The sequence below is a fragment of the Etheostoma spectabile genome, chromosome 2 (assembly GCF_008692095.1).
Source record: "Etheostoma spectabile isolate EspeVRDwgs_2016 chromosome 2, UIUC_Espe_1.0, whole genome shotgun sequence".
Classification (NCBI taxonomy): domain Eukaryota; kingdom Metazoa; phylum Chordata; class Actinopteri; order Perciformes; family Percidae; genus Etheostoma; species Etheostoma spectabile.
This window is the reverse complement of record NC_045734.1, coordinates 31021708-31035337: the sequence shown is the minus strand read 5'-3', so window position 1 is coordinate 31035337 and position 13630 is coordinate 31021708. Positions and strand designations below refer to the sequence as shown.

General features: G+C 41.2%; 1 protein-coding gene across 5 annotated transcripts in view; it reads right to left on the bottom strand.

Annotated features, from left to right (window-relative positions):
- The window catches only part of wdr17 (WD repeat domain 17), a 116455-nt gene that overhangs the window by 31235 nt on the left and 71590 nt on the right, over positions 1 to 13630 (bottom strand). For 2 of the 5 annotated variants that reach the window (XM_032538036.1, XM_032538044.1), the window contains exon 29: positions 8506 to 8602. The exons of the other annotated variants lie outside the window; for them this stretch is intronic. In XM_032538036.1, coding sequence (XP_032393927.1) covers positions 8593 to 8602 — 10 coding nt within the window. In that variant the 3' untranslated portion in view covers positions 8506 to 8592. Of the gene's footprint in view, positions 1 to 8505; positions 8603 to 13630 lie in introns of those variants that run through there. 5 annotated transcript variants of the gene reach the window in all.

Here is a 13630-nt window from a genome sequence, read left to right as displayed (position 1 = left end):
TCCATCCAAATTTGATGTGACAAGTCTCTTCACTTAAGCTATTTTGTAACTAATAAATCAATTTTAATTGATTAGATGAAATATTATTTGCCTAAAGATGATTATTTTGTATTTTTGTCGGTCTGATTGATGCTTGTGTTAAGCAGTTTCTTTGTAGTGTTCATGGCATAGCAGGACGCTGTACGAGCATTACAAGCCCAGCAGGGACGTACCAGGACTAGTCAGCGTCAAGGGCGACAGCAGGGCAACCGCAGGCAGCAGTGACATGCATCGAGAAGTGTAGCGGCGAACCGGCGACAGCTGCTACCTGATTTCGGTAGCCTCTCTGATCCAAGGGAACATGCTGGGGAAAAAAAACATAAGGACTCCGGGGAATGACTCACCCGAGTGAGGTTAGTAAAAGCATTTCTGGGACCATGGAAGCACTAAATGAAAAGATGGAAAGATAGAGGAAGAGAGTTCAGTGATCAGACATAAGTTCCCCAGCTGCTACAACTATACAACAAAAACCAGAACGAGAGAGGTAACAGAGAGCTCCACCCGGCCGGGCCAGTAACTCTCCGCAAAATCCGTATCGGTTCTGTATGCCAAGCTCCCTTTAGTTTAATATTACCCTGATGTATAGATAGATAAATCTGAAACAACTCATGTGACTAAAACTACTCTCCCTAACCAATATTCGATTCTATGCCGCAACTAGTGTATCAAATAGTCCCAAGCTGTCAAACTATTATTACAAACAAAACCAAGTAGATGACACGGTAAGAAATCTCCAGCCCGTGGGACAGAAACTCCCCCCAACGGAGGGCTGTATGCCATATCCCTTTAGTTAATATTTATTGATAGGATTAAATCTGAAAAACTATGTGAACTACCTATACTCCCTACATATTCGATTCCAGCCCTATACTAAGGTTATCAAAAAGGAAATTCTTAAGCTACTCTAAATGGGAGCGTGTCTGCTCCCGACCCAAACTGGAAACCTGGTTCCACAGGAGGAGGGCCGTACTTAACGCTCTGGTCCCGTTCGTTACTTTAGAGACTCCAGAACACCAGTAACCATATTCTGGGAGCGTCAGTCTCTCCTAGTTGTAAAGGTACTATGAGCTCTTAAGAGCATAAGAGGACCTCACCATGAAGAGCTTTGTTAGGTGATAAGAAGATTTTAAATTCTATTTAAATTTTTACGGAAGCCATGCAGAATAAAACAGGAGAAACGGATCTCTTTGCCTTGTCGGCTACAGTAAAACACGTGCACGCGCATCTAGGCCAGCTGTAGAGTACCTTATGAGTATTGTCGAGCGCCTGATAGTTAAAGAATGCGTAATCAACACTAGAATAACAAATGCATGGATATAGTTTTCTGCATCATTTTTAGAGAGGATATTCTGATTTTGTGCAATATTCGTAGGTGAAAAAGCGTCCTTGAATTTGCTTTAAGTGGGTAATTAAGGACATGTCCTGATCAAAGATGACTCCAAGATTCTTCACTGTGGTGCGGAGGCCAGGGTGATGGCCATCCAGGAGTAACTATATCTTTGGATAGTGCCGTCCGAGTGTCTTGGGTCCGAGACGCAATAACTTCAATTTTATCTGAGTTTAATATTAGAAAATTACAGGTCATCCAGGTTTTAATATCCTGAAGGCACGTGTTGAAGTTTTAGCTAACTGATAGTTCATCCGGCTTGATTGATAGATATAATTGAGTATCATCTCATCAAGAAAGTTTATGGAGTGTTTCCTAATAATACTGCCTAAAGGAAGCAATATAAATGAACAGGATTGGACCGACACAGATCCTTGTGGGACTCCATGACTAACCTTGGCGTGCACAGAGATTCATCGTTACATTAACAAACTGAGATCGATGCTGATAAATAAGACTTAAACCAGCTTAGAGCAGGCCTTTAATGCCAATTAAATGTTTCAAATCTCTGTAATAAGATATAATGGTCATGGATCAAAGGCGCGCTAAGATCTAATACACAAGTACAGAGATAAGTCCTTTGTCTGAAGCAATTAGGAGGTCATTGTAATTTACTCCAAGTGCTGTCTCTGTGCTATGATGAACTCTAAATCCTGACTGAAAATACTCAAATAAGGTTGCTATGCAGAAAGTCGCACAGCTGTTTGGCGACTGCTTTCTCAAGAATCTTAGAGGAGAAATGGAAGGTTGGATAGGTCTATAGTTGGCTAAAAACATCTGGATCAAGGTTTGGCTTTTCAGAAGGTTTAATTACAGCTACTTTAAAGTACTGTGGTACTAGCCTGTTAATAAGACAAATGTTATATTCAGTAGTGAAGTGTTGACTAATGGTAAAACTCTTTAAGTAGCCTAGTCGGGATGGATCTAAGAGCAGGTTGAGTATAGCCAGTAAAAGTTCAGAGATATTCAGTTTTCAACACTAAACAACTTAGCTGTCATTTCTTACCATGCTCCATTACCAGGTTTCTATGTAAGAAACATGTAAACTGAAAACTTTTGAAGGACAAACAATTAAGCTTGTTTTCTTTGTAATTTCTATGTAAGAAACTGTTAATCATCTCTAAAGACTTCTTTTGATGGAAAAACGTATTTATCAATAAGCAGATGTGGAGACTGGTAGACTCTTAAATGGGACCAATCAGAGCAGACTGGGCTTTTCCGGGGGGCGGGGGGGGGGGGGGGGGCTTCTCAGCACACCCAATGCTGTTTAGGTTTGATGTTTCTGTAGTGTAGCATTAGTGTTTTACTAGCATTAATATAAGTGCAACACAATAGGACACCTTGTATAAATATGCAGCGGTTGCTTATTTCAGTATTTATTTCTTTTGTTTTACCACATAGAATATGTAATGTAGATTTATAGCCTGTACATACATTGAGAATGTTTAGCTATAGTAAGAAGGGAATCCTACCAAACGAATACATATAATAGAATCCTGTTCACAACTGAATACATATGATTTTTTTTTTTTGTCATTACATGACAGCTTACAATATAAAAATGTACCATTACCAACCTGTTTAAAATAAACATTATCAAAAAAAAAATCATAAATTCTTTTTTGTTGACCACCTTACATTTGTTGGCTCAGTAAATTATAAAATACAGTTGGCCAGTTTGCTGACACAAATGTGTTGTTTATATTATGTGTGTGTTAGAAGGGGTTGATGCGGATCCTGTTCCCAGAGGGGAGAAAGGGTTGACTTTGCCCACATTAGAGCATTATTAGTGAGATCGCTGATTTACCATCCTCCAGCAAAAACATTGGACCCTGCACAAAAAAGAAAATATGAAGATACATAGCTAATGATAGGGCCGGCAATAGCACAGGTCAAATAGAAAAATATTCTATTTGACCTGTGAATGTTGAATGGACAATTGCTGTGATCTGAGCACATTGACAGCATTATGATTAAAATGGGAAGGGAATAAACTGACAGAAAGTGCTCCACTTATTTAATATTCAATTTAATTATTCCAGTCATATTATCAGCGACAGCAAGAAAGACATAAACTCCAAGTTCAAACTGAACTTTCAGATTGGCACTCCACGGCTGAACACAACATGTACTCTCAGTAGTGTTTTGGCATGACGAAGCGTGTAGCTTCCCAGTGAGGCTTTTTTCATGACACATGGGTGGCGGCACGAGCACTTTAAAAAAAACAAATTTGCACCTCAAACTGGTTTTCTGTACCTATCATTGACATGCAGCAAAGGCTCAGGGCGGAGTCGATACAGGGCCCGCTGCGTCAAAGTAAACCTCTATAGACAGAAACAAAGCTCTGCTTAGTTCAATGATACCTTACAAATAGTGTACAAGAAATGGGTCTTTAGTTATTAAAGAGGGAATTGGGACGGAGCAAAGCATCACCAATTAAAATGGAACTATTTGCTGAGTCAATGATACCTCACACAAGAGTCTACCTTAAACGGTTTACAAGTTATGAAAGGGGTGTGTCTGAGTATAGCGAAGTATAGGGACTGATATCATAGGTAGATAACACATTCTAAGTTTCATGTAAATTGGATGATGTTTGTCATTTAGGCTGATTTCTGTTGCAGCAGAGGGCTCTATGACCAAAAGTCAATATTGGTTCAGGGCTTCACACTTATTTTAAACTTTCAATTCAAAATGGCGGACTTCCTGTTGCGCTTAGGGTATGCTCCAATTTTGTAGGGGCGCTAGCGAGTAATTTTGTGCGCCTATTCCCGAATGCCTTAAACAATGTAATTTTCACCAAGCCAAGTTTTGAGTATGTTAAGCCCTTTAAAAAAAGAAGAAGGAAGAATTCTTTCAGCTTCAATAGGGCCTTCGCTGTTGTCAACGTTCGGGCCCTAATTAAATATTTCTTAAAAAGTACTAAACCATTAATCTGGTACCACTTTTAAGAACTTTTCCTCAATGGATTTATCCTATCTTTATCCAAGAGATTTTACGTTAGATTTGTAATGAGTGAAAGAGGTGATTTAACGCCACAGCTCAGTTTAGCAACAACCAAACTGCTGATGGAACATTTTGAGCAGTGTGCATCGCCACTAACCTGGAAAAATTTTAAACAGGCCAAGCTCAGTCAAAATTAAATACAGAATGTCACGTGAATACATTTCCTGCAGTGAAGGCTGTTTGTCACTCTGCCTGATGAAAAAAAACTGTTGTACACACCGTAAATCACTGTTCAGTTGCTCACCTCAAAGGGACAAGAGCAGATAACTGTAAACAGATCGCAGAGTTGTATAATTATGACATTTCTAACTATGCACGTAACAAAAAGAAAGAGAAAAAGGCACACTAATGCCTGACCATTGACTGGAACTTTTTAGCTACTGATCCTCTTTAAGATATTATAAATACAACTAATTATACAGCCTACAGTATATTCTTTGTAATGATAGTATCACTAAGTATTGACCGTATATGTATTTGACTGTATTGTATGTATGTTGATATAGTTAATAAAAATAACCATAAAATAAAGAAAATCCACCTGTTATTTGTCCAGTGAAACAGGAAAGTGAACATCGGAGTGGCTTGGCAGAGTTGGAGCTGTCACATAATCAGCAACCCCACAAGACTAAAGCAGCTGAGGGAGAGAAGAAACATGTGTTACTGCTTTTCTTATGGATTCCCTATTATTGGTTTTACACACTGTGCTCCCAATCAATTATGACAGAACAGATAGCACTGTGAGGATCATATTTAGTTTATTTCTCAAGTGCTTTCAAAATAATCCAGCTCCAGGTGCTGAGTGAGAGCTTCACATTCAGAAACTAACCTTACTGGAACAACCAAACAACTAAATACAGAGGGTAAAAAAGAACACAACAGGTAGGTGACACAGGGCTGGGTGAGAAACATCAGAACGCTCTCCAAACTGTTGTTAAAAAGTGGACTTTAGCCCCATCATTACCATACTTATTAACAACAGTTTGTTGATGTGAATCCAGTATTTTTTTATTTAGTTTTTTTAAGATACTTTTTGGGCATTTTTAGGCTTTTATTGAACAGGGCAGCTGAAGACAGCAAAACAGCAAAACAAATACTATACATAATAAAACCGCAAAACAATACTATACAGCAACAACAATACATACAAACACATACTATACAACAGCAAAACAAATACTATACAGCAAAATAAACAAATACTATACAACAGAAAAACAATACTATACAGCAAAACAACGGAAAGGCAGAGCAATAGACATTTAGGTGGAATAGGCCATTTTAAACAGATGTGTTTGAGTTGTGACTTGAAATGGGGAATGAATCAATTTTTCCAAGTTGCAATCATTCCTTCTTTCTCTGAATCCATCACTGTGTGGTTTGGATCAGCCACCAAACAGACAGGAACAGACTGCAGAGAACATCATCAGTGCCAACCTGCTGATGAGTATAGATCCGCCCGTTCATCTAGATCTATACTCCTCCAGTCAGAAAACTGGAGGAAGCATCACTACATAGACACAACATGTTTCAGCTTCAGTCTCGTAGAGCTGTTGTTTACATGTGTGGATGGACTATGTACACTCACCTATAGGATTATAGGACCACTATACTATACTTTGTTTGACCCCCTTTCGCCTTCAGAACTGCCTTAATTCTACGTGGCATTGATTCAACAAGGTGCCGAAAGCATTCTGTAGAAATGTTGCCCATATTGATAGGATAGCATCTTGCAGTTGATGGAGATTTGTGGGATGTACATCCAGGGACGAAGCTCCCGTTCCACCACATCCCAAAGATGCTCTATTGGGTTGAGATCTGGTGACTGTGGGGGCCATTTTAAAACAGTGAACTCATTGTCATGTTCAAGAAACCAATTTGAAATGATTCGAGCTTTGTGCATTATCCTGCTGGAAGTAACCTCGAGGATGGGTACATGGTGCAAATAAAGGATGGACATGGTCAGAAACAATGCTCAGGGAAGCCGTGGCATTCAAACAATGCCAATTGGCACTAAGGGCCTAAAGTGTGCCAAGAAAACATCCCCAACACCTTACACCACCACCACGGGGGCGGCTGTGGCTCAGTGAGACGGTTGCCTGCCAATCGGAGGTTGGTGGTTGTATCCTGGCCTGCAGTCCCACGCAAGTGTCCTTGGGCAAGACACTGAACCCCGAGTTGCTGCGCATTGGAGTGTAAATGGTGGTGTTGTGTTTAACTGATGAGCAGATGGCAACTTGTACGGCATCCTCGGCCACAGTGTATGAATGTGTGTGAATGGTGAATGATCCTGTACTATGTAAAAGCGCTTTGAGTAGTCGTTAAGACTAGAAAAGCGCTATATAATACAGCACATTTCATTTACCACAAGCCTGCACATTGGTAACGCATGATGGATCCATGTTCTCATCTCATTTGCCAAATTCTGACTCCACAGAAATGGAGACTCTCAGACCAGGCAACATTTTTCCAGTCTTCAACTAGCCAATTTAGGTGACCTCTTGCAAAATGTAGCCTCTTTTTCCTATTTGTAGTGGAGATGAGTGTACCCGGTGGGTCTTTGGCTGTTGTAGCCCATCCGCCTCAAGGTTGTACATGTTGTGACTTCACAAATGCTTTGCTGCATACCTCGGTTTTAACGAGAGATTATTCCAGTCAAAGTTGCTCTTCTATCAGCTTGAATCAGTCGGCCCATTCTCCTCTGACCTCTAGCATCAACAAGCCATTTCGCCCACGAATGCCGCATACTGGATGTTTTTTCCATTTCACACCATTCTTTGTAAACCTAGAAATGGTTGTGCGTGAAAATCCCAGTAATTGAGCAGATTGTGAAATACTCAAAACCGGCCCTCTGCCACCAACACCATGCCACGCTCAAAATTGCTTAAATCACCTTCTTCCCATTCTGACTTTAGTTGGGAGTTCGGGAGATTGTCTTGACCAGGATCACACCCCTAAATGCATTGAAGCTACTGCCATGTGATTGGTTGATTAGATAATTGCGTAATGAGAAATTGAACAGGTGTTCCTAATAATCCTTTAGGGAGTGTATATGCTTATGTGTTATACATGCAAATTATACTGTACAAAGCTACTTTGACTACTGTCAATGTTTATGTTGAACTTTAGCTTTCTTGTCCTTATTTTAGCGTATATCTATATCATGTAAGAGCACAGAAGACGGAGTCAAATTCCTTGTCCATTTAAACTGATTCTGATCACACAGCCAACATCAATACCCTACCCAAGACATGGGCTTATGTGCTGATCCCAGATGGTCTGCACCAAAATATAAAAATATTCTTTTATCCGCTAGTTTTTAAAACTGTTTTTTTTTATACCAGAGTCTGTTGGCTGATTCTTCTCGAGGCAGCTAACTCTTCTCTTTGACACTCTGATGGAGGACTGTTGAGAACAGAAAGACAGATGCAATTCTAAAGCTGTGTACATAAGCAATGTAGAGGTATTATAGTGACAACAGTCACGTTATTTGACTTCATTCTGCTAGTGAATATGATAATATGAACATAAATGTATTTAAAGATGTAGATACAACACTCACATGTGGCCACTTTTGCAGCAGCAGTGTCCAAAACTCATGTGCTGCCATCCTCCCCTTTATATGACTGCATTATATAATCTACAAACTCTGGCCATTTGAAGTCTGTTTCCTCCAACACAAACTAAATAAAGTCTGTGGTAGTACACTCCAGCTGTGCATAACACTCAACACTGGCCCATTTACTTAAAATCTTGATTGATGTGCATTGTCCTAACAAAAAAACAAACATGATTAAGTCAGCTTAACTCACTCCTCTCTTGCGTTGCCTTGTTAACTGGCCTCATTATGCCTTACTTTAGTAGGCAGCTGACACTAGGTGATGGTGTTTACCAAGGTGGGACTGAAATGACAGTGTTCCCTTATTCACCGTCTCCTTTTTAAACTATTATCTACTTGGCACATTGTAATACCATTCTCTTGTGTGGTGTGTGTGTGTGTGTGTGTGTGTGTGTGTGTGTGTGTGTGTGTTGGTTTGTGTGTGTGTGTGGTGTGTGTGAGGCCTGTAACCTACTTGCTGTTACTTGTGTGCAGGCCCGCCAGGCATCCAGCTCCACAGACAGTTGCTCAATCTTTAGAGGAACATGCACTTCCCTCCGCTTTAAAACTGACTGAAAAACGAAAGACAAATGTGGAAGTTGGTCTGACTACACTGGGATTCACCAACAATAGAAGCAACGCATTCCGGCTGTGCCATGGTTTGGGTATGTCCTCACCGCGTGACATACCACATCGGTAGCATTTTTAGAAACAACATTTTGCTTCCAGATTCAGTTGATTTGGTAATTTTTCCGTATATTTGTGCTTCTACCATGCAAGTAAGTATTCTACATAGTAAAATGTTTTCTTTTTAGCCCAGTTGTGAACAACATGGCTCAAAGATGTGTGACTATATTTAGTTTAAATATTGTAAAGATGTGTAAGATGCGCACAGTGTTTGGCCGGAATTCTCCCTTAATACTTAGGATGGGTTATATGCATTAAATAAATTGTACTGTGTGTATGTGACGATTAAGGCATAAAATGTGTTTGTTTTGTAGTTCTCATTCATAGCATTTGTTTTGATGTCTCACTATGGGATACGCTTCCTGCATTTATCTTATTAAGACATCCTGATTGACTGGTGATTGAGTGTCCGCGTCATGTGGGTCCATCCCACTTTAAATGCTTCGCTACGACACCATTCTAAAACCGCTTCTCCGCTTCTAACATATCTCTGTCGTGCAGGCTAGCTAGCTTAACTGTCCACAGACCGGAGCCATCCTAACTTCTATACTAACTTCTATCGCCGGGCGGTAGTATTACCATATTGTGATCCATCCTCTGAACAGGAAACAGCTGAGGTTCGCTTTTCGGGGTGTCTGTTACGAGTACAGAGTGCTTCCCTTCGATCTGTCTCTGAGCCCGAGAGTGTTGTGAGGTGTACCAAAGCAGCTGTAGCCCCTTAAGCGGCAGGGTCTCCGTCTAGCTACATATCTAGACATTGGCTCTTTTCACAGTCAGAGCAGATCTGGACGCAACTGCACATTCTCATAAAACATCTGACCAACTGGTTTTAAATAAACACAGAAAGAGTGTGCTTTCCCTAGTGCAAAATATAATATTTCGGGGGCTGTATCTACTCTGTGTCCTTCACAGCCCGTCTGTCGGCAGAGAGGTTGGAGATTATTAGGGCTTGTCTTGGCGCATTTTGACTACGCGTCCGTTGCTTTCAGGATATGTCTGAGGTTACTATGGGATGATGATGGTGATCCCACTAGGCCGCCTGTTTATGAGGGTTTCCACATTGGGTGGCCTCCCTCAGACTGGATCCTGTGCCTCATGCGCACGGAGGGTAACGGTTACTGTGGAATGGCGCCGTGCCACTTTTGGCATCCGGCTTTCTTGGCGCAGGTAGTAGCCTTGGGCACCGTCGGCATGGAAGGTGGTCATGTACGCAAGCCTTTCGGCAGGGGGAACCGGAGGGCGTTTGTGAGGGGGGGTGAGGAGCGTTGGAGCGAGAGTCTCCGGCCTATCACATAAATACCTTGAGCTCTTCCACCATGTTCTGGTGAGAATGGACAACACACACGGCACCTATATAACCATCGGGGGCTTGTGTTCCCGTCAGTTACACACGCTGGCACGCAGATTGATACTGTGGAGCAGCAAGCACCTCCTGTCTCTGAGAGCTCTGAACCAGGGCGCAGATTTGCTGTCCAGGGGCATGCCGCTGTACGGCAACTGGCTCTGCACCCAGCCATTGTGAAGCAGGTGTGGGCGCTACGGCCGGCCGAAGTGGACCTGTTTGCATGTGCTGTGTCCAGTTCTGCTGGACTAAGGGTCCGACAGCTATTTGTGTCCTGGGATAGCCCCCGAAGGCAAGCATTGTGGGGCAAAGCAACGGCTCTCTCATTGGTTGTGGACAGAGGTGGGTAGTAACGAGTTCATTTACGTCCTACATTTACTTGAGTAAGTTTTTGAAAATTTTTACTTCTAGGAGTAGTTTTAAACGCTATACTTTTACTTGAGTAGATTATAGGATGAGCCGAGTACCCTGAGCGAGTATCCGGTGCGGATAAAGCACTTTTCGCGAGTACCAAGTATTATACGAGTAATGCGTCAATACTGTACTCGGATTGAATAAGTCTCATTGACTGTGTCTCCGTTCTGTGATAGGCAGTGATGTAGTGAGGCTAACACGCACGTAAACGCCGTTTATGCACCTCTCAAAATTCGGAAATGGCGTTTACCCACCTCCTAAGTGCGTTTATCCACTTCTGAATAGCCTATCTCCCAAAGCATTCTAAATTAAGCTTGTGTTGTTTTAGTTTCATATTGTTCTTATTGTTCATAGGTTGTTAAAACTAAGACGAAGTCTATCATATTGCGCTGCATTACTGTCAGTGTGGACCAATCTCTGCGGTGTTGGGGTATTAAGCCCCAATGTTGCCTTCCAGGCAGCGCTACCTGAAGGTGATAGGATTGGGCAATGGTTGGGGCCTTGAAGTCCCGGTGCAGCGCTGCCTTGAAGTCGACGTTGGGCTTAAACATCAGCAGGAAGCAGCAGTCAAGATTTGTCAGTCACTCTATCCTACATTAGGCTAATGTCTCATGTAGTGTCGAGATGGGTATTAAAAAGGATATCCGACATTTTTTTAAGCGCCGCCAAGACAGCAGCCGTCCTCCTGATGCCAGCAAACGGTCTCGGAAAGAAGCCCAAAGTGGTGAGCTCGGAAAACAGGACTCAACTTAATGTTTTTGAGGTTCATTTGGTTAATGCAGATTCATGCCTCTGACTCAAAAAGCCACGCATTGAGTGGTTAGCCTACCCTTTCAGACATGAAGTTGCAGGTCACCTAGCACTTTTTCCCATTAGTGAAATTTAGGATATATGTCTGATAAATAACTGGATGTTATGTCATGCATTCTCTCGCCACTGAAAGATAGTGACAAGAAGCTCCTTTGCTAGTCAGCTAGCTAGTTATTGTGTCGCTCTAGCTGTTCGCGGTTTTGCAGTAAGTAAATGTTTCTATGGTAACAGTGAGTTGGACCAATCAGAAATGTTGCTGTTACGCTTAGGATTGTAGGTAATATAGTTTTTTCTACGTAAGAAAGTGGATAATTGTTTTTCTTATAATGTTAACAGGTTGATATCATACAGACTTCTAGCTTCATAGGGCAGAAACGGGTCAGTCTACCTCGGATGGTTTATACATTATGCTGATAATCTAAATTTTATGAAGAAAATCAATGGGGTTTTTACTATATATTTATATATATATATATACTATACTACAGAATTATGTTTACCCACCTCTTTTTTTACCACTACACCTCGGTGATAGCTGTCACAGTGCTAGTCACAGCGCCTCTCCTTACACTATTCTGTGATAGGCTAGTCCCAGCCCCCTCCCCTACACTATTCTGTGATAGGCTAGTCCCAGCGCCCCTCCCTACACACACAGATTCTTGTGTTGCTTTGGCCGCTCCGCTCACACGCACTCAGGACCAAGAGAGTGAACAGCTCTCTCTCTGTCGGTCTGCGGGGCTTTCCCGTTAACATTTAGGGTTTCTTCAAGCTTCAGGTTGTTTTTATACTTCGTTTGAACTAGTACTAATAACCAGGAGACTCTGGTAACGTGGGGTTTGTTCAGACATAGTGCTTGGTGGAATGGGACTCGCGTTGGAGTTTTTTTTTTTTTTTAAATGCGCGGCTCTAACCAGTTTTTTTGAGTGTCTGACTTTCTTGCTGTGTTTTATAAAATAAAAATAAAAGGCAGTTGCGGTAAAAATGAATATATTGCAAATTAAGTTACACACAAAACACATTCACCAACCCCCGCCCCCATCTCTCTTTGTTTTTCTCTCCTCTCTCTGTGTATCTCTTACTCACTCACAGACACACACACTCACAATTGAGTGTTGTCTGTGAGTGTGAAAATAACAGTGTGAAAATAAAAAAGAACCAAAATAAATAATGATCACACTCTTGTTCATTACATTTTACTTAATATTGCAAGCACGGTCGTTTATTTATTGTTGCAAAACTTGTTATATACTGTAGGCCTATATAGTTTGTTTGTTACCATGACAACACCAATGAAGCTCAATGCTGATGCTGTCATAGAAATAGTTTTCTAATCAGCAATAAATATAACAATTTATGATCAACCCATATCAATTGCATGCCCCGCCCATTTCAAGACAACCAGACCCACTTCCGGGTTAAATCTGACCACTTCCGGGTTAGGCCCCGCCCAGTCCGAGTACAGATACGGATACAGATAATTCATGTGGTAAACAGATACAGATACAGATAATGCTGTACTCGCTCATCCCTAGTAGATTAGTGAAGAATAAACTGTACTCTTACTCCGCTACATTAGGCTACAATGAGCTTGTTACTTCTCTTTTTACCTCTTTGGTATTCTACACGTCATTGTTTTTACCCCAGCGTACGTCTCATTTTAATGTTTTATTTTGACAGAGAGAAAGAGTCTTCCGCTGAAGGCTCTACCACGTGACTTTGTTTCACCAATCAAACGTCGTTGTGCAGTCACGTGACCATACTCAATCTCAGCGCCTGGACAGGTTAGCTTTACAGTCGTAGCAAATCAAAGATGTCAGAATCAACCGTCGCCAAGGCAACGCAGACCAGGAGGAACCCCCCCTGGCCTCATAGTGAAAGCATGGTTACCTTTTAGGAAAAGTGCGAAACAGCAGCTACATTATGCGGCGCCTTCAGTGTCGACCAAAACAAATGGACATGTCAGCGTACAAAAACTTAACATCTAACCTGAGGAAACGTAGTGGTAGTTTTAGTTTTTGCTGTGGAGAGGTGGATGTTTGTCTTTTAGGTTACATACAGTATGTTTTGCACATGCAGTGTCCATCCAAATTTGATGTGACAAGTCTCTTCACTTAAGCTATTTTGTAACTAATAAATCAATTTTAATTGATTAGATGAAATATTATTTGCCTAAAGATGATTATTTTGTATTTTTGTCGGTCTGATTGATGCTTGTGTTAAGAAATAAATCAGACGTTACTCAACAGTTACTCACTACTTGAGTAGTTTTTTTCATCAAGCACTTTTTTACTCTTACTCAAGTAATTATTTGGATGACTACTTTAACTTTTACTTGAGTCATATTATG